Source organism: Somniosus microcephalus, chromosome 26, assembly GCF_052327205.1.
Source record: "Somniosus microcephalus isolate GS21.2 chromosome 26, FLI_Smic_1.0, whole genome shotgun sequence".
NCBI lineage: Eukaryota > Metazoa > Chordata > Chondrichthyes > Squaliformes > Somniosidae > Somniosus > Somniosus microcephalus.
This window is the reverse complement of record NC_141012.1, coordinates 498,057-518,323: the sequence shown is the minus strand read 5'-3', so window position 1 is coordinate 518,323 and position 20,267 is coordinate 498,057. Positions and strand designations below refer to the sequence as shown.

The following is a 20,267-nucleotide window of genomic DNA, read 5'->3' as shown; positions in this document are numbered from 1 at the left end:
TTGTGTGTTTGTTTGTAGGGGAAATATATTATCGCCCTACATTATTTATATATTCTTCTGTTCTTTTAATATTTCTCCATTACTTCAATGAATATCTTTTATATCATCTAAAAGTTTTGAACGAAGCACTTTCAGGTCATTTGTTACTCCCTCACCCACCTCCCCCTTTGTCTTTCTCAGTTTTTTCAACCTTATTAAAATGCCTGCTCAGCTTTCAGTCTTCAGTTCTCGTGAAAGATCACGTGTCATAATCTGTCCTTTCTCTTTAAAGATGTTGACTGACCTGTTTTGTATTTTCAGCATCATTTGCTTTTATTTCTGATTGTTAGAGTACAGATTTCTCTCCCCGGCTTATATTGGTTCAGTGAAGGTGTTTTTGAACAGTTTCAAGAGGTGGAGAATTAATTTAAGAACTTTTACATGAATTCTGCACCTTTCAAAATATATTTATTATTATAAAACCTGAAGCTCGACATGAGACTCTTTGATTCTTGGGGGGGAATTTTTCAGGGAGTCAGCGGACACGTTCGGTGGTGGGTCAGTGGGAAAATGTTTTTTATGACAGCAGGTCGGGACACCGCTGTCAACCTGCCGCCATGCGCCTTTCCCAGATGTCGAGTCTGTCCGCGCTGAACAGACCTGACACGCAGTGGCGGGGGAGGGAATTCAAGTCATTATGACCTTGTTAACGACCCATTAAGAAGTATTTTGAGCTCACATTTACATTTTACGAGGTCGCCTACAGGGTCCAAGCTGCTCGGGGATCACGTCAAGTAAGGAGGTCGGGAGTTGTATGACCATGGAATCATCTCATTTCTTGATAGCTGCAAATGTGCTATAAAAGCTCCCATCTCACAGCTGTTCACTTTCCAAGCACAGAAGCTGTTGCTTACTGCATTTGGAAGACAGATTGAGCTTTATGCAAGTTGCAAGTGTTTGGAGTAAACTCTCTATCCAGTGTCACCTTATTGGAACAACCTCTCTCACCAATGACAGATCGCATCTGTCATCTCAAGTTCACCTGCTATTTATTACATTAGCATCGGTGCCCTTGAAACTATCTCACCTTGGTCATCGGAATCCCACCATGGTCAGCCCCAACACCAGCAGCACCAGGCACACCAGCAGCACCAACAACAACACCAACCTTCTCCACAATCAACCGATGCTGCACAGGACACAGGGCATCAGCACCCAACCACATTGCTGCCCGGGAGGCCAGAGATGGCCTCACCATGGCCAGATTTACTTCACTTGATGCTGTACACCCTGGCTGCCACATGATGCGCCAGGTTGGCACCGCCCCACACCAACACCATAAAGTATCCCTACAATGCCTAAGCCATTCCTTTCACACTCATCAATGTAGATAGAGAGGGATGGGTGGAGGTGCAAGGTAAGTTGGTGTGAGTAAGGATGTGCAAGAGTAGGGTAGGGAAGACATAGTGATGGGGATGTGATGAGTGGCACAGCAGGATGAGGTTGAGTGTGGTTTTGTACTAACATTTCGTGATCTACTGAGATCATTGAAAGGTTTGTGCCACTGCAGCCTGGTCCTCCTGACAACATCCATGCTTGTGTCTTCTTGTGCAATATGCAACCAGGCTGCGTTGGTCTTCTGGGGAGGTCTCTTCCACCCATTGGAAGGGAAGAGGACCTTCTTGCATGCTGTGACTCCCTCCATAAGCATATGGAGGAAATCATGGGAGAGCCTGGGTGCAGCCATGCACCTCTGTGCAGTGCTTGTCAGTGTTTGCAGCACCTCAATGCTATTGAACACTGACAGCACAACTGTCAAAATCAATTTGCACATGGTCCCTTTCAGGAAACTGGCTGATGACGCGTCATCAAATAACATCATCAGACCCGCTTCCTTCAATTGGTCGGCAAATGCGCTGGGCGTGCATAACAAGCCTAATCAGGGGAAAATCATTTTGGACAGCGGGCTGGAGCCAGCAGCGAGGCCGGGACCCGCCACCGATGTCACCCGCTAAGGACCTGCTGAGGTAGGGGAAATCGCGGACTTGAATGTGGCAGCCACTCTCTTTGTCTATAGGCTTAAAATCATAATTGCCTCATTAAATTATGCGTATTTAATAATTGCCAAAGAAATGTTACTGAATGCTAGTTTGACCCACCGAGCGGCAAGCCTATACCATATCCCTTGGTATCCAGGAGACCACCAATCTGTGTAAGGTTGCAATTACGTTGTCGATGGTACTCATTCATGGTCGACTCTAATAAAAAGGCATAGTTGGAGTTCAAAACTCGAGAAATTCCTTCTTCTGTGCTTTTCACAAAGACACTTGGCTGTTTGGAGTGCATATAGTTCCACATTCGCTGGTAGGTCTGGTATCGAGAATTCTGGAAGCAAAGTGACATTTCTCAGTAATACTGAACCAGTTAATAGCAGAAAATGAAACTATTGGTTGTGTTTTACCTGGAAGAAAGTCATGCTTGATCCTCTTTGAATTGTTCCATATTCAATGTTTGTCTGGTCAGCGAGATCATCAACTGCTTCTATTGGTACATCCATTCTCTGCACAGTGAGGAAGGCAGCCAGATTGGCTGTGTACGATGATATGATAATCAGTGTAAAAGCCCACCTGAACAGAAAGATATATACTCAGGCCAACAAAAGATAAGACTTTGGAAAAATAGCGCTGAAGTCTAGATTGACAAGAGTTGTATCTTTGGTAAATTGGCTGTTTCAGTATCTAACAGAACTCTATTGACTATTTAACAAACCTCATTAGTGATCCCATACACCACAACTATATCCTCACAGCTCTTTATAATCTCAAAGGTTAGCTCCTAGAATAAACTTTAAGGAGACCAGAATAATACACAAGATTTCCTCCTACCCCCCGACTGTTACAATCCAAACAGACCTTTCGATCTCCAGCAGCAATTCAACAGGAATTTCCTGGACAAGTTCCCAATGATGAGTGAACAGTTAGCTCAGAAAGCTACAGAGTCTTTTCTTTTTGTCATTTATTTATTTTTCACCAATTTGTAAAATTTCTCTCTCATGCACACTTTCCACAGCAAAGAGGTTAATATAGGGGCCTCTTCCATGACTCAACCACTAATGTTAATGCCAGCAATTCCAGCAAGTGCTGCAGAATAGCCGGAAATTAGGCTGGGACTGGCCTCCCCCCAGTTACTGCCTTGTTTTGGGGCAGAGGGAGCTTCAGCCCACCCCAAACGAAGATAGCGCCTCAGATGGGACGTGGCCAGAGAAGGGGACTCCAAGGCGGGGGGTGGAAGAGTGACAGGTTGGTATACTGGCCTGCCAGCTGATGAACACGGGGCCACTTGGGGACTAGGCCTGGGTCATGGCCTGAACTCCACAAGGTAATAAAGGCCAACATGCCATTTGCCTTCTGTATTGCTTGCTGTACCTACATGCTAGCTTTTTGCGTTTCTTCCACAAGGACACCTAAATCTCTCTGAACGACAACATTTAAAAGTTTCTCACCATTTAAAAAATATTCTGTTTTTCTATTCTTCCAACCAAAGTGAATAACCTCACATTTCCCTACATTATACTCCACCTGCCACCTTACTGCCCACTCACTCAGTCTATCTATCTCCCTTTGCAGACTCTTTGGGCACAAAATTCGGTTACGCCCCGTTTGGGGGAGGTGATCGAGTTAAGGCCGGACATTTAGCGCCCGGCGCAGAAGTACCGTCCCACACAGGAAATGGAGCGTAATCTTGGGCGCTCCACTTCCTGGTGGGGCGGTAACCGAGGCGATCTCGGGGCGCAATCGGCAGCGTTCCGCGGGGGCTTCGCAGAGCGCTGCCATGTTTCAATGCCCCTCCCCTTCAGTTAAAGGGGAGGGCCGCTGCGTACTCTGCAGGGCCTCCGATGGCCCCAACTAGGCCACTAGGGCGGCGTGGTGCTAGGGTCTCAGCCCGGCACCGGGACGCGGTGCTGGGCTGCGTGATGGCAGCCAGGATGATGCCACACACACAAGGTAATGGCGGCGCGGGTCGCGGCTGCACCTCCCCTTTAAATACCGCCTCGTGAGCGGAGGTTGGCCTGGCTTGCGACCTGCGAGGCTGGCACTGACACCGCCCGCGGCAGCCTGCGGGGCGCAACTGAATTTCTGCCACGGGGCAGTAAGGGGCCACGGTGGGGCACTAAGGGGTTGCGGCGCATGGCGATGACGTAATCGCCGGTGACAGAGCCACCGGGGCGCTACCGGCAGGGGCGCGCCGCTATCAGGTAGTGCCTCAGCAACGCTCTGCCGAATTTCTCAGGAGGCGCTTTTTTCACCGCCCCCCCCGGGATAATAAGCCCTTTGCACCCCTGTTGGAGTTAATGGCAGGTGCACAAAAGGCAAATTTCTAGCCCTTTGTGTTCTCCTCACAGCCTACTGTCCCACCTAGCTTTGTATCGTAAGCAAACTTGGATACATTACACTCGGTTCCTTCATCTAGAAAGAAAAAGAAAGACTTGCATTTATATAGCGCCGTTCAAGACCACCAGGCTTCTCAAAGCACTTTACAGCCAATGAAGTACTTTTTGAGTGTAGTCATTGTTGTAATGTGGGAAACGCGGCAGCCAATTTGCGCTCAGCAAGCTCCCACAAACAGCAATGTGATAATGACCAGATAAACTGTTTTTGTTATGTTGATTGAGGGATAAATATTGGTCAGGACACTGGGGATAACTCCCCTGCTCATCTTTGAAATAGTGCCTTGGGATTTTTTATGTCCACTTGAGAAAGCAGACGGGGTCATTTAATATAGATTGTAAATAGCTGAAGCCCCAGCACTGATCCCTGTGGCACCCCACTAGTTACAGCCTGCCAACCTGAAAAAGACCCGTTTATCCCTACTCTCTGTTTTTTGTCTGTTAACCAATCCTCTATCCATGCTACTATATTACCCCCAAACCCATGAACCCTTATCTTGTGTAATAACCTTTTATGTGGCACCTTATCGAATGCCTTTTGGAAATCCAAATATACTACATCCACTGGTTCCCCTTTATCTACCCTGCTAGTTACATCCTCAAAAAACTCATCAAACACGATTTCCCTTTCATAAAACCATGTTGACTCTGCCTAATCATGTTATGATTTTCTAAATGCCCTGATACCACTTCCTTAACAATGGATTCCAGCATTTTCCTGACAATTTTCCCTGTTTTCTCTCTGTCTCCTTTCTTGAATAGCGGTGTTACATTTGCTACCTTCCAATCTGCTGGGACCGCTCTAGAATCTAAGGAATTTTGGAAGATCAAAACCAATGCATCCACTATTTCTGCAGTCTTTTAGAACCCTAGGATGTAGGCCATCAGGTCCAGGGGATTCATCAGCTTTTAGTCCCATTAGTTTCTCTAGTACTTTTTCTCTACTTATATTAATTATGTTAAGTTCCTCACCCTCATTAGACCCTTGGTTCCCTATCATTTTTAGTATGCTTTTTGTGTCTTCTACTGTGAAATATTTGTTTAACGTTTCTGCTGTTTCATTATTCCCCATAATAATTTCTCCTGTCTCAGCCTCTAAGGGACCAACATTTACTTTTGCTACTCTCTTCCTTTTTACATACCTGTAGAAGCTCTTACAATCTGTTTTTATATTTCTTGCTAGTTTTCTCTCATATTCTATTTTTTCCCTTTTTATCAATTTTTTTGAAATCACAAGCTTTCGGAGCGCTGCTCCTTCGTCAGGTGAAGTGGAGAAATGCATAAAGACACAGCTTATATAGTCAGACTATATGTGTCTTTATGCATTTCTCCACTTCACCTGACGAAGGAGCAACGCTCCGAAAGCTTGTGATTTCAAATAAAGCTGTTGGACTATAACCTGGTGTTGTGTGACTTCTTACATTTGTCCACCCCAGTCCAACTCCGGCATCTCCACACCATATCAATTTTTTGGTTGTCCTTTGCTGGTTTCTGAAACTTTTCCAACTCTCAGGCTTACTACTATTCTTCGCAACATTATTAGCTTCTTCTTTCAATCTAATGCTATCCTTAATTTCTTTAGTTAGCCACGGATGGATCACTTTTCCCATGGAGTTTTTGTTTTTCAATGGAATGTATTTTTGTTGAGAATTATGAAATGTTTCTTTAAATGCTAGTCACTGCTTCTCTATCGCCATACCTTTTAATCTATTTTTTTCAATATACCTTCGCTAACTCGCTCCTCATACCTATGTAATTGCCTTTATTTAAGTTTAAGACTCTAGTTTCAGACTTAGGCAACTCACTGTAAAACTTAATGTGAAATTCTATCATATTATGATCACTCTGCCCCAGAGGATCCTTTACTATGAGATTGCTAATTAACTCTCTCTCATTACACAATACAAGATCTAAAATAGCCTGTTCACTGGTTGGTTCCATGATGTATTGTTCTAGGAAACTGTCCCGAATGCATTCCATGAACTCGTCCTCCAGACTGCCTTTGCCAATTTGATTTGTCCAGTCTATATGAAGATTAAAGTCCCCCAAGATTATTGCATACCTTTGTTATAGGCTCCTACTATTTCTTGATTAATATTCTGTCCAACTGTATAGCTACTGTTAGGGGGCCTATATACTACTCCCACCAGTGTTTTCTGCCCCTTGTTATTCCTTATTTCCACCCATACTGATTCTACTTCCTGATCTTCCGAGCCGAGATCCTTTCTCTCTACTGTCCTTATGTCATCCTTTATTATCAGGGCTTACCCCCACCCCCTCCTTTTCCATTCTGCCTGTCTTTTCGAAATGTCAAGTACCCTGGAACATTTAGTTGCCAACCTTGGTCATCTTGCAACCACGTCTCTGTAATAGCTATTAAATCAACCCATGTATCTCTATTTGTGCCATTAGTTCATCTATCTTGTTACAAATGCTTCATGCATTCAGATAAAGAGCCTTTAATTTAAATATTTTACCATTATTCCCTGCTTTGATCTGATTCTCTGCTGCACTGCTACCGTTAAACTCTCTGCATTTCCCATCACATTCAAATCACTACACTGCTCTATTGCCTTGACCTTTATCTTTAGGTTTCTAAATTTCCCCTCACCTGACCCTTCCCCCCCTTTTTTAGTTTAAAGCCCTATCTACAGCCCTAGTTATTCGATTTGCGAGGATGCTGGTCTTAGCCCGGTTTAAGTCGAGCACAACCTGAAGGAACAGCTCCCTCTTTCCCCAGTACTGGTGCCAGTGCCCCATGAATTGAAACCTCTTTTTTCCACACCACTCTTTGAGCTACACATTTAACTTTCTGATCTGCTTGACCCTATGCCAATTTGCGCGTGGCTCAGGTAGTAACCAAGAGATTATTACCCTTGAGGTTCTGCTTATTAATTTAGACCCTAACTTCTCAAACTCCCTCAGTGTCATAACAAATACAGTAACAATGCAGCTTTTTTGATTTATATTCTTTTTGCTAATTCAAGCTAGTATCTTGTTTGTTTTCTCTGGCAGTTATATGCTAGTCTGATGCTTTAAACAGCTTTCTACATGAACTCCCAAATCCCTTGGCTGATGAGTATACCGTACAACTCTTTCTTTTGCTATCTACTCCCTAGTTCAGTTTCTCACTCCATAATAGATTACATTCAACTGCATTTTTCATCTACTGGCCCAGTCTTGCTGAAAGATCCAAATACTCCTTAATCAGCATTGCACTACTCCTCAGTATTTGCTCTGCCTCCAATTTTAATTCTTCTGTAATTTTGGAGAGTTTGCTTTTAATACCTTCGTCCAATTTCCATTTATCAACAGGACTCCCAAGAATGACCATTGGGGTTGGCAGGGACCCTTTTTTTTTTTAGCCCAAAAAGATTCCATGTATATTTGCATATGTTTCTCATTTTTAACCTTTTTAAAAATCAAATGTCATGACTTTACATTGCATTTCATGCAGTGAACACAGAGTGAACAAATGGGAGTTTAGTAAGTGTGGGAGTTTTAAGGGTTAATCTACTTAAAAATCTAGTGTTAATTGCTAGCAGCTCTTAAGTAAGATCAACTGGTAGTTAAAATTTAAACTTTAAATTTTTAAGTTTCTTCAGGTTTAAGCAGAGACAAACAAACAAGCTCTCCTGCTGGAGAGCTGCTGTAGTTAGTTAATTAGCTAACTGGATAAAACTGGTTCCTCAAACAGTAGCAGAGCAATGCTGACTCATCTCAGTCACAAACAGTATGTGAGTGCAGCCAGCACAGAGTGAACAACTGGGAGTTTGGTAAGTGTGGGAGTTCAGTGAAGTGGGGGAAGGAGGTGCTTGCTTTTCCTAACTTCTCCCACAGAGTGGCGGCGGACCTGAACGGGAGCAGACTGAGGCCTGAGAGCAGGGATAAAAGCAGCAGCAGACCTGCATCAACAAGAGAAAACGGCAGTGTGACATCACAGGTAAGGCAGGTAAGTGATTGGTAGTGACTGTACAGGGCTAAGTTTTAAGTTAACATATAACTAAATTTTAAAAACTAAACTTTATTTAATTAATTTAATAAACTAAATGAGGTAAATAATTTGATTAACACTAAACTAATTAATTAAACAAATAAAATAATGGGAGAACAGGAAATGTGTTGCTGCTGCAATATGTGGGAGCTTGTGGACATTTTTGTCCAGGGTGACTACATCTGCGGTAAGTGTCTGCGGCTTGAGGAACTTCAGCTCCGAGCTGAGGAGCTGGAGTCCGAGCTGCAGACATTGCGAGATATCAGGGAGGGAGAAAGTTACCTGGACCTTTTGCTCCAGGAGGCAGCCACACCCCTTAGATTAAATACTTTAGAATTGACACGTGGTCAGGGACAGGAGGGTGTGACTGCGAGTGAGGTACGGGGATCCAGGAGGTAGTATTGCAGGACCCTCAGTCCCTGCACTTGTCCAATAGATTTGAGGTTCTTGCAACCTTTGTGGACAAGTGCGAGGACGGCAGGGAGGACGAGCAAACTGACCATGGCACCGTGGTACAGGAAGCCGTTCAAGTGGGGGGAGTAAAAAGGAAGGTGGTTGTAGTAGGCGACAGTATAGTGAGGGGGTTAGACACTGCTCTCTGCAGCCAGTGGCGTGAGTCCCGAAGGCTATGTTGCCTACCTGGTGCCAGGATAAAGGACATCTCCTCCGGGCTGGAGAAGAACTTGGAGTGGGGGGGGGGGCGTGGAGGATCCAGTTGTCGTGATCCACATAGGTACCAACGACATAGGTAGGACAAAGAAAGAGGTTCTGCTGAGAGGGTTTGAGCAGCTAGGGACTAAATTAAAAAGCAGAACCACAAAGGTCATAATCTCTGGATTATTACCGGAGCCACAAGCAAATTGGCACAGGGTCAATAGGATCAGGGAGATGAATGCATGGCTCAAAGATTGGTGTGGGAGAAGTGGGTATCAATTCATAGAGCACTGGCACCAGTACAGGGGAAAGAGCTGTTCCGTTGGGATGGACTACACCGGAACCATGCTGGGACCAGAGTTCTACCCAGAAGACACAGAAGGCAGTTGAAGCAAACTTATTAAATATATTCAAGAAGGAGTTAGATATATTTCTTAAGGCTAAAGGGATCAAGGGATATGGTGAGAAAGCAGGGACAGGGTACTGAATTTGGATGATCAGCCATGATCTCATTAAATAGCGGAACAGGCTCGAGGGGCTGAATGGCCTAATCCTGCTCCTATCTTCTATGTTTCTAGCAAATCGAATAACTAGGGAGGTAGATCGGGCTTTAAACTAAATAAGGTTGGGGGGGGGGGGGTAGGGTCCCGGTGGAGAGAAAGCTAGAATGCTAAAGAGAAAAGACAAGGAAGCAGTGCAGGAAAGTGATTGGGGTAAGGATAACCAGATTTTTGTCAGGAAGGGACAGAGCATACAAACAAAGGAGTGCACTAACAAATAGGGTCCGGATAAAAAAAAAGGTAATAAGACAAATAGGGCCATAGTACAAAAAAATGTTAAGATGTCTAAAAATGTTAAAAAGACAAAGCTAAAGGCACTGTATCTGAATGCATGAAGCATTCGTAATAAGGTAGATGAATTAACAGCACAAAAACATGTAAGCGGATACGATATAATTGTGATTATGGAGACATGGTTACAGGGTGACCAAGGCTGGGAGCTGAATATCCAAGGATATTTGATATTTAGGAAGGACAGATAAAAAGGAAAAGGAGGTGGGATGGCATTGTTAGTAAAGGATGAAATCAGAGCCAGTGAAAAAGGATATTGGCTCAGAAAATCAAAATGTAGAATCAGCCTGGGTGGAGCTAAGATGCACCAATGGGCAGAAAACATTGGTGGAAGTTGTCTATAGGCCTCCAAACAGTAGTGATAATGTAGGGGATGGCATCAAACAGGAAATTAGAGATGCATGTAACAAGGGTACTACAGTAATCATGGGTGACTTTAATCTACATATAGACTGGCCAAACCAAATTAGCAATAATACTGTGGACGATGAATTCCTGGAGTGTGTACGAGATGGTTTTTAGAACAGTACGTTGAGGAGACAACTAGGGAACAGGCTATCCTAGATTGGGTATTGTGCAATGAGAAGGGGTTAATTAATAATCTTGCAAGATCCTTTAGGGAAGAGTGACCATAACATGATAGCATTTTTCATTAAGATGGAAAGTGAAGAAGTCCAATCCGAAACTAGGGTCCTAAATCTAAACAAAGGAAACTACAAAAGTATGAGGAGTGAGTTGGCTATGAGTCGGAGTGCTAGCAGCAGAGAGTGCCTTATGAGCGTTTGGGTAAGTGAGAGAGTTAGGGTAAGTGGGGTGTGAGGTGCTGTTTTTGTTCTGTTTTTGTTTTGTGTTTCCTGCCAGTCTCAGGATTAGCAGACATCATGGAGGCGGAGCAGCGAGGCCCAGTCGAGGCAGCCGGGAGCAGCAGTGGGTGTCGAGTCGGAGCAGCGAGGCGAGGCAGCCTAAACAGGCTCCACAGGCAACATTCCAAAGGGAGGTCAGAATTCAAAAGTGACATCACAGCCAAGCTGGTAGGTGATTGGCTGGTTGGTGAGTACATTTCCTTTCCTTTTAAACCTTTATAAGTTGGTAAGTTCAATTAAATAGAGGTGTGATATTCATCATCTAGAATCGGGGCAGAGGGTATTTAAAAATAATAATAATAAATTTAATTAATTACATAGAATGGCAGAGCAGGTGATGTGTTACTGCTGCAATATGTGGGAGCTGGTGGACACCATTGATGTTCACAGTGATCACATTTGCAGTAAGTGTTGGCTGCTCGAGGAACTCTGGCTCCGTGTTGATGAGCTGGAGTCTGAGCTTCAAACACTGCGACACATCAGGGAGGGGGAGAGTTACCTGGACTCTGTGTTCCAGGAAGTAGTCACACCAATTAGATTAACTGATTCAGATGTATTCCGTGGTCAGGGACAGGAGGGTGTGACTATGAGTGAGGCAGGTACTGGGATCCAGGAGGTAGTGTTGGAGGAGCCGCAACCCTTGCTCTTGTCCAACAGGTTTGAGGCTCTTACTCCCTGTGGGGACAGGAACAGGGACTGCAGGGAGGATGAGCAACCTGGCCACAGCACCGTGGAACGAGGGGCCATTCAAGTGGGGGGAGTAAAAAGAAATGTTGTAGTGGTAGGGGATAGTATCATTAGGGGAATAGATAGGGTTCTTTGCAGCCGAGAGTGAGAGTCCCGAAGGCTGTGTTGCCTGCCCAGTGCCAGGGTTAAGGACATCTCTTCTGGGCTGGAGAGAAACTTGGAGGGGGAGGATCCAGTTGTCATGGTCCATGTTGGTACCAACGACATAGATAGGACAAGGAAAGAGGTTCTGCTGAGGGAGTATGAGCAGCTAGGGGCCAAATTAAAAAAGCAGAACCACAAGGGTAATAATCTCTGGATTACTACCTGAGCCACGAGCAAATTTGGCTAGGGTAAATAAAATCAGAGAGTTAAATACATGGCTCAAAGACTGATGTGGGAGAAATGGGTTTTGCTTCTTGGGACACTGGCAGCAGTACTGGGACGGGAGAGCGCTGTTCTGTTGGGATGGACTTCACTTGGCCAGTGCTGGGACTAAAATCCTGGCGAATCAAATAACTAGGGCTGTAGAGAGGGCTTTAAACTAATTAGTGGGGGGGAGGTTTCAAGAGAGTGAAAAATAAAAATGTCAGCGGAGAAGGCAATAGAGCAAGGTAGCAGTGGGGGAATTAAAAACCAGAGCGTGTCAGGAAGGGACAGAATGTATAAAGATAAAGGTAGAGTAGTAAAGGGGGTAAAAGCAGGAATAAATTGTCACAAAACATATTTAAAAGTTCTTTACCTGAATGCACGCAGCATTCGTAACAAAATAGACGAGTTGACGGTACAAATAACTACACATGAGTATGATCTGGTGGTCATTACAGAAACATGACTGCAAGGTGACCATGACTGGGAACTAAACATCCAGGGGTATTTGACAATTAGGAAGGACAGACAGGAAGGAAAGGGAGGTGGGGTGGCTATGTTAATAAAGGATGGGATCACTGCAATTAGTGAGAAATGATATTGGGTCAAAGGATCAGGATAGTGAAACAGTTTGGGTGGAGATAAGGAATAATAAGGGGAAAAGTCACTAGTGGGCGTAGTCTATAGGCCTCCTAACAGTTGCAACTCTATTGGTCGGAGCATAAATCAGGAAATAGTTGGGGCTTGTAATAAGGGAACAGCTATAATCATGGGGGATTTTAACTTTCATATTGACTGGACTAATCAAATTGGGCATGGCAGCATTGAGGAAGAGTTCATAGAGTGCATTAGGGACAGGTTCCTTGAGCAGTATGTAACTGAACCAACCAGGGGGCAGGCAATCTTAGATCTGGTCCTGTGTAATGAGACAGGATTAATAAAATCTGTCCCCTTGGAATGAGTGACCATAGCATGGTTGAATTCCGAATTCAGTTGGAGGGTGAGAGAGTTGGAGCTCAAACCAGCGTACTAAGCTTAAATAAAGGAGACTATGAAGGTATGAGAGCAGAGTTGACTAAAGTGGACTGGGAAAATAGATTAAAGGGTAAGACGGTACATGAGCAGTGGTGTACATTCAAGGAGATATTTCACAACTTTCAAGAAAAATATATTCCAGTGAGGAAAAAGGGGCGTAAAAGGAAAGACAGCCATCCGTGGCTAAGTAAAGTAATAAAGGATAGTATCCGACTGAAAACAAGGGCATATAAAGTAGCCAAATCTAGTGGGAGGATAGAAGATTGGGAAGCATTTAAAAGCCAGCAAAGAATAACTAAAAGATTAATTAAGAAAGGGAAGAGAGATTATGAAAGTAAACTAGCAAAAAATATAAAAACAGATAGCAAGAGTTTCTACAGTTATATAAAAAGAAAAAGGGTGGCTAAAGTGAATGTTGGTCCCTTAGAGGACGAGACCGGGAAATTAGTGGTGGGGAACATGGAGATGGCAAAAACACTGAACAAATATTTTGTATCAGTCTTTACAGTAGAGGACACTAAAAATATCCCAACACTGGACAAACAGTGCTATAGGGTGGGAGGAGCTAAACATGATTCAAATCACTAAGGAGGTGGTACTCGGTAAGATAATGGGACTAAAGGCGGATAAATCCCCTGGACCTGATGGCTTACATCCTAGGGTCTTGAGAGAAGTAGCGGTAGGGATTGTGGATGCATTGGTGGTAATTTTCCAAAACTCCCTGGATTCAGGAAAGGTCCCAGCAGATTGGAAAACTGCTAATGTAACGCCCTTATTTGAAAAGGGAGGCAGACAAAAGGCTGGAAACTATAGACCAGTTAGCCTAACATCTGTGGTTGGTAAAATGTTGGAGTCCATTATTAAGGAAGCAGTAACAGGACATTTGGATAAGCATAATTTAATCGGACAGAGTCAGCATGGTTTTATGAAGGGGAAGTCATGTTTGACAAATTTGCTCGAATTCTTTGAGGACGTAACAAGCAGGGTGGATAAAGGGGAACCAGTGGATGTGGTGTATTTGGACTTCCAAAAGGCATTTGACAAGGTGCCACACAAAAGATTACTGCACAAGATAAAAAATCACAGTATTGGGGGCAATATACTGGCATGGGTGGAAGATTGGCTATCTAACAGAAAACAAAGAGTTGGGATAAATGGTTCATTCTCGGGTTGGCAATCAGTAACTAGTAGTGTTCCGCAGGGGTCAGTGCTGGGCCCCCAACTCTTTACAATCTATATTAATGATTTGGAGGAAGGGACTGAGTGCAATGTATCCAAGTTTGCCGACGATACAAAGATGGGAGGGAAAGCAGTGAGTGAGGAGGACATAAAAAACCTGCAAAAGGACATAGACAGGCTAAGTGAGTGGGCAAAAATTTGGCAGCTGGAATATAATGGCCCAGTAATTCCGGGCCCAACGCGTGAGTACGGACGGGGTACTCACGCGTAGGCCCGATGGAAGTGCCGGTTTTCAGCATGCACAGCGCATGCGCGGAAAACCGTCATTTCCTGTCCTCTGAACCAAGGGGTTCAGAGGACGAATGCGTGCGCGCAGGAGTCTGCGCGTGCGCGCTGAAATTCTTTTTTTCCCCACAGGTTTGCACGTGTGTAAGGGCCTCTCCCTTTTACGAATGTAAAAAGGAGACGTAAGGGCTTCATTCTTTAAGGTAAGCGGTCTATTACTTAAAATTATAACATTTTTTCCACAGCTTTATTGTTTTTAAGGACTTTACAGTAAGGTAAGTGTAGTTTTAGAAACGATTTTTAAAAAAATTATTTTTTCAAAAATTTGATTAATTGTTTAAAATAGTTTTTAAAAGTTATTTATAGTTTATTTAATTATTGGGATGTTTTTAAAAATTTTATTTAAAGTTAAACTAGTCTTTTAGGCGCCCGTACTTTTCATGAGTTTGACAGTTCTTACTATCAAACTCATGAATGGAGTTTCCCCTTCCCTGATTGGCTGCACAGTGCTCACCTGATCCCAGCCAGCACATCGAGCTAACTACGCCGCTGGATCAGGTAAGCACAGCGCACCGACATCTGAACCGGGCCAGTGACAGGAATTCCAAGCAGGCCCAGGCTTCAGATGTCGGCGCGCCGGGTGAGTGCACATCGGGGGCTTGCACGCGCGGCAAGCCCCCGAACCTAATTTCTGGGCCAATGTTGGAAAGTGTGAGGTTATGCACTTTGGCAGAAAAAATTATCTAAATGGAGAGAAACTGCAAAGTGCTACAGTACAAAGGGATCTGGGAGTCCTGATGCATGAAACACAGAAGGTTAGTATGTAGGTACTGCAGGTGATCAGGAAGGCCAATGGAATTTTGGCTTTTATTGCAAGGGGGATGGAGTATAAAAGCAGGGAAGTCTTGCTGCAGTTATACAGGGTACTGGTGAGGCCACACCTGGAATACCGCATACAGTTTTGGTTTCCATATTTAAGAAAAGATATACTTGCTCTCGAGGCAGTTCAGAGAAGGTTCACTCGGTTGATTCCGGAGATGAGAGGGTTGACTTATGAGGAAAGGTTGAGTAGGTTGGGCCTCTACTCATTGGAATTCAGAAGAATGAGAGGCGATCTTATCGAAACATATAAGATTGTGAGGGGGCTTGATCGGGTGGATGCGGTGAGGATGTTTCCACTGATGGGTGAGACTAGAACTAGGGGGCATAATCTTAGAATAAGGGGCTGCCCTTTCAAAACTGAGATGAGGAGAAACTTCTTCACTCAGAGGGTAGTAAATCTATGGAATTTGCTACCTCAGAGAGCTGTGGAAGCTGCGACATTAAATACATTTAAAACGGAGATAGACAGTTTCCTAGCTGATAAGGGAATAAGGGGTTACGGGGAGAGGGCAGGGAAGTGGACGTGAGTCTAAGTTCGGATCAGCCATGATCCTATTGAATGGCGGAGCAGGCCCGAGGGGCCGTATGGCCTACTCCTGCTCCTACTTCTTATGTTCTTATGATAGATTGGGGAGCTTTATTAAAAGGCATGATGGTGGATAGGCAATGGCTAACATTTAAGGAACGAATGCATGAATTGCAAGTTATACATTCCTTTCTGGCATAAAAACACAAAAGGAAAAGCCACCCAACCATGGCTAACAAAAGAAATTAAGGATAGTATTAGATCCAAAGAGGAGTCATATAAAGCTGCCAGAAAAAAGTAGCAAGCCTGAGGATTGGGAACAGTTTAGAGTTCATCAAAACAGGACCAAGAGATTGATTAAGAGGGGAAAAATAGAGTATTAGAATAAACTTGCAAGGAACATAAAAGTGGACTATAAAAGCTTCTACAAGTATGTAAAAAGAAAAAGATTAGTGAAGACAAATGTCGGCCCCTTACAGTCAGAAACAGGAGAATTTTTAATGGGGAACAAGGGAATGGCAGAGCAATTAAACAAATACTTTGGTTCTGTCTTCACGGAAGAAGGCATAAATAACTTCCCAGAAATGCTAGGGAATCAAGGGCCTAGTGAGAAGGAGGAATTAAAGGAAATTAGTATTAGTAAAAAAATAGTGCTGGAGAAATTAATGGGACTGAAAGCCGATAAATCCCCAGGGCCTGATAATCTGCATCCCAGAGTACTAAAAGAGGTAGTCATGGAAATAATAGATGCATTGGTTGTCATCTTCCAAAATTGTATAGATTATGGAACAGCTCCTGCAGATTGGAGGGTGGCAAATGTAACTCCACTATTTAAAAAAGGAGGGAGAGAGAAAACAGGGAACTACAGACCGGTTAGCCTAACATCAGTAGTAGGGAAAATGCTAGAGTCTATTATAAAGGATGTGATAACAGGACACTTAGAAAATATCAACGGGATTAGACAAAGCCAACATGGATATATGAAAGGGAAATCATGTTTGACAAACCAACTGGAGTTTTTTGAGGATGTAACTGGTAGAATAGATAAGGGAGAACCAGTGGATGTGGTATATTTGGATTTTCAGAAGGCCTTTGATAAAGTTCCATTTAAGAGGTTAGTGTGCAAAATTAAAGCAGATGGGATTGGGGTAATATACTGGCATGGATTGAAAATTGGTTATCAGACAGGAAACAGAGAGTAGGAATAAATGGGTCTTTTTTGGGGTGGCAGGCGGTGACTAGTGGGGTACCACAGGGATCAGTGCTTGGGCCCCAGCTATTCACAATATATATCAATGATTTGGATGAGGGAACCAAGTGTAATATTTCCAAGTTTGCTGATGACACGAAACTAGGTGGGACTGTGAGTTGTGAGGAGGATGCAAAGAGGCTTCAAGGCGATTTAGACAAGTTGAGTGAGTGGGCAAATACATGGCAGATGCAGTATAACGTGGATAAACGTGAAGTTATCCACTTCGGTAGGAAAAACGGAAAGGCAGAGTATTATTTAAATGGTGATAGATTGGGAAATGTTGATGTACAGAGGGACCTGGGTGTCCTTGTACACCAGTCACTGAAAGCAAACATGCAGGTGCAGCAAGCAGTTAGGAAGGCAAATGGTATGTTGGCCTTCATTGCAAGATGATTTGAGTACAGGAGCAAGGATGTCTTACTACAGTTTTACAGGGCCTTGGTGAGACCACACCTGGAGTACTGTGTGCAGTTTTGGTCTCCTTACCTAAGAAAGGATATACTTGCCATAGAGGGATAGCAGCGAAGGTTCCTGGGATGGCAGGACTGTCGTATGAGGAGAGATTGGGTCGACTAGGCCTGTACTCACTAGAGTTTAGAAGAATGAGAGGGGATCTGATTGAAACGTATAAAATTCTGACAGGGCTAGACAGACTGGATGCAGGGAGGATGTTTCCCCTGGCTGGGGGGGTCCAGAACAAGGGGGTCACAGTCTCAGGATACGGGGTAGGACATTTAGGACTGAGATGAGGAGAAATTTCTTCACTCAGAGGGTGGTGAACCTGCGGAATTCTCTACCACAGAAGGCTGTGGAGGCCAAGTCACTGAATATATTTAAGAAGGAGATAGATAGATTTCTAGACACAAAAGGCATCAAGAGGTATGGGGAGAGAGGGGGAATATGGTATTGAGATCGAGGATCAGCCATGATCATATTGAATGGTGGAGCAGGCTCGAAGGGCCGATTGGCCGACTCCTCCTCCTATTTTTCTATGTTTCTGTTTCTATGTTTCTTTACCTTAGCCGTTAATCTCTGATAAAGAACCTTGTAAATGATAGTAAAGGAATAGCAGCAGCCATCGCGACAGAAGACACCACTGCTGCATCAGCAATATTTTGTTTTTAAGTACATTTTACTAAATACGAAATACTTCAATGAGATTAAATGCTGCCTATCTAGAATCTGACAGATCAGATATAGTTAATGACACTTGTTAACTAACATCTCTAAAGTTAGCCATTGCCCACACCACACCAGGTATCACTTGTTCTAAGTCTATATTTTAGTAGTTGGAGATCTCTTACCATACTCCACTAACACAGCGCGTGGAGAGTGCTCGGGGCATGATCTCCGATCCTTGCTGCATAAAGCCACCCACTGGGAACCAGAGGCTGTTTCCTAACGAGTACTGATTGATCAACACATTACATTTTCCTTTAAAGCAAGGTTGAGGGTTATACCATTCATACGGAGACAACCTGTAAAATAAATCATTGCATCTAAAATACAGAGGCAGCTGTTAAAGTGCCTATTCAACACGGTTTAGTACCTAACTAGTCAAAATTCATCAGCTGCAAAACAGAACAACAGCAGTTTCCTGTATTGCCCAAACGCTACCTACATTATAAGCTAAAAAACACATCTATTCAAATCATTAATGACCATTAACAGGAACTCTTCAGCTCTTGTTTCATTAGATGTGATTGAGCCAAACCCGACACTTTAATCAACATTAGGGCAATAAATATCAAATACATAAAGACATTGACGTACATATGGAGGGACTTAATAAAACAAATAATGGTTTCACAGGACTCGCATGTGACTATACCTGGCTACAAGGAAGAGAACACAACTGACTGCAAGATAGGCAAGCACCATGAAGAGCCAAACACCAGGCGAGAAAGGGTCCAGGAAGGAAAAATAACCAGGTTTCCTACCCTGAAATACAGTAAGGAAAGGACATCATTGGCATGGGATATTTGTGCTACAGTACAGCAGGAATAACAATAAACAGCAACATACACACTAATAAACAAGGATGAGGTGGATGAAATATGAATTCTCACAACTTTAAACTGCCACCTATAGTGCTTCAGGTTCATTATGGCGCTGGCATGCTTTAACTTACGGGTACTCCCCATAATGAACATTGAGTGCCTGTGCACGCCAGACATTCAGGGACAATTTGGAATCGGATATTTCAGGGGAAGAACCTCACCATCCATCAATCATGCACCTCTAAAGACCAATCTATGAAAGGGGTCATTGTGCCCTGAATATATAATATATATATATTTTAAGCAGCAGAGCATTAAGGGCACCCCTTTAACAGCTGCTGGCACCTGACATCCTGGCCACACCCCCTGTGGTGCCCCAGTGCTTAGTGCAAGTAATGGCACAAAAGCACGAAAATGAGCTCACCTCATATCATTAATGCAACAGCGAAGATATTTACACAAATGTAACAATGAAGTGTCAAAAGAGAATTTTATCCTGCCTCTATTGTTTAAATAAATATTTTGTCAATAAATAGTTTATCACTAAGTTTGTGTTCTTTTTGATAAGCTCAGTATGTGCACAGAAATCCAGTGGGACCACGAAGACAATTGTGATTGTTCACCTTTCAAGATAATGTGCATGTATCAGGTGATAGCATGAAGCCTAGGGCTCTGCCTACAACTTTTACTGAAATCAAGATATTCCCAAACTATAAAATCCATTAAAAAAGTTTACCTGTGCCAGAACGATCTGAATTTTAACCTTTGTGATGCTTTTGTGAAGCTAGGCTCAGAATTGCACAGCACAAGATGGATGCTGTTCAGCCCTTCACGCCTGTGTTGGAGCTCAGAAAGAACTATTCACTTAATCTTATTCCCCTTATCTTTTAATTATTTTCCTTTATCAAATATTTGTCTGTTTTTCTTTTATAAGTAGTTAAGGATTCTACTTCCATCACTGTTTCTGGTGGGACATTCCATATCGTCACAACTTTCTGCATAAAAAGCCACTCAGTGTCACATCCTCACTATCCAAGTCCACCAGAGTGAAAGTATCTCAGGTGATGCGTGGGAGTGAAAAAGCAAATGACGCAAGGAATGAGATGGAGGAGGTTGGGACAGAGGAACATGGGGCACGATCTATGTCCAAGGACTCATGGTTGAGTTTGAGTTTCACATCCTTTTCCTCATCTTCACAGTCAACAATGGGAATTTGCCTTTCTCC

General features: G+C 43.5%; 1 protein-coding gene across 1 annotated transcript in view; it reads right to left on the bottom strand.

The window, feature by feature from the left end:
* LOC147100180 (glutamate receptor ionotropic, kainate 4-like) overlaps positions 1-20,267 on the bottom strand; it is a 336,084-nt gene that overhangs the window by 22,244 nt on the left and 293,573 nt on the right. The window contains exons 17-20 of the mRNA XM_085967594.1: positions 18,874-18,983; positions 18,347-18,520; positions 2,441-2,606; positions 2,139-2,364 (exon numbers count right to left, since the gene is read on the bottom strand). Of these exons, the coding sequence (XP_085823720.1) occupies positions 2,139-2,364; positions 2,441-2,606; positions 18,347-18,520; positions 18,874-18,983 (676 nt within the window). The remainder of the gene's footprint in view (positions 1-2,138; positions 2,365-2,440; positions 2,607-18,346; positions 18,521-18,873; positions 18,984-20,267) is intronic.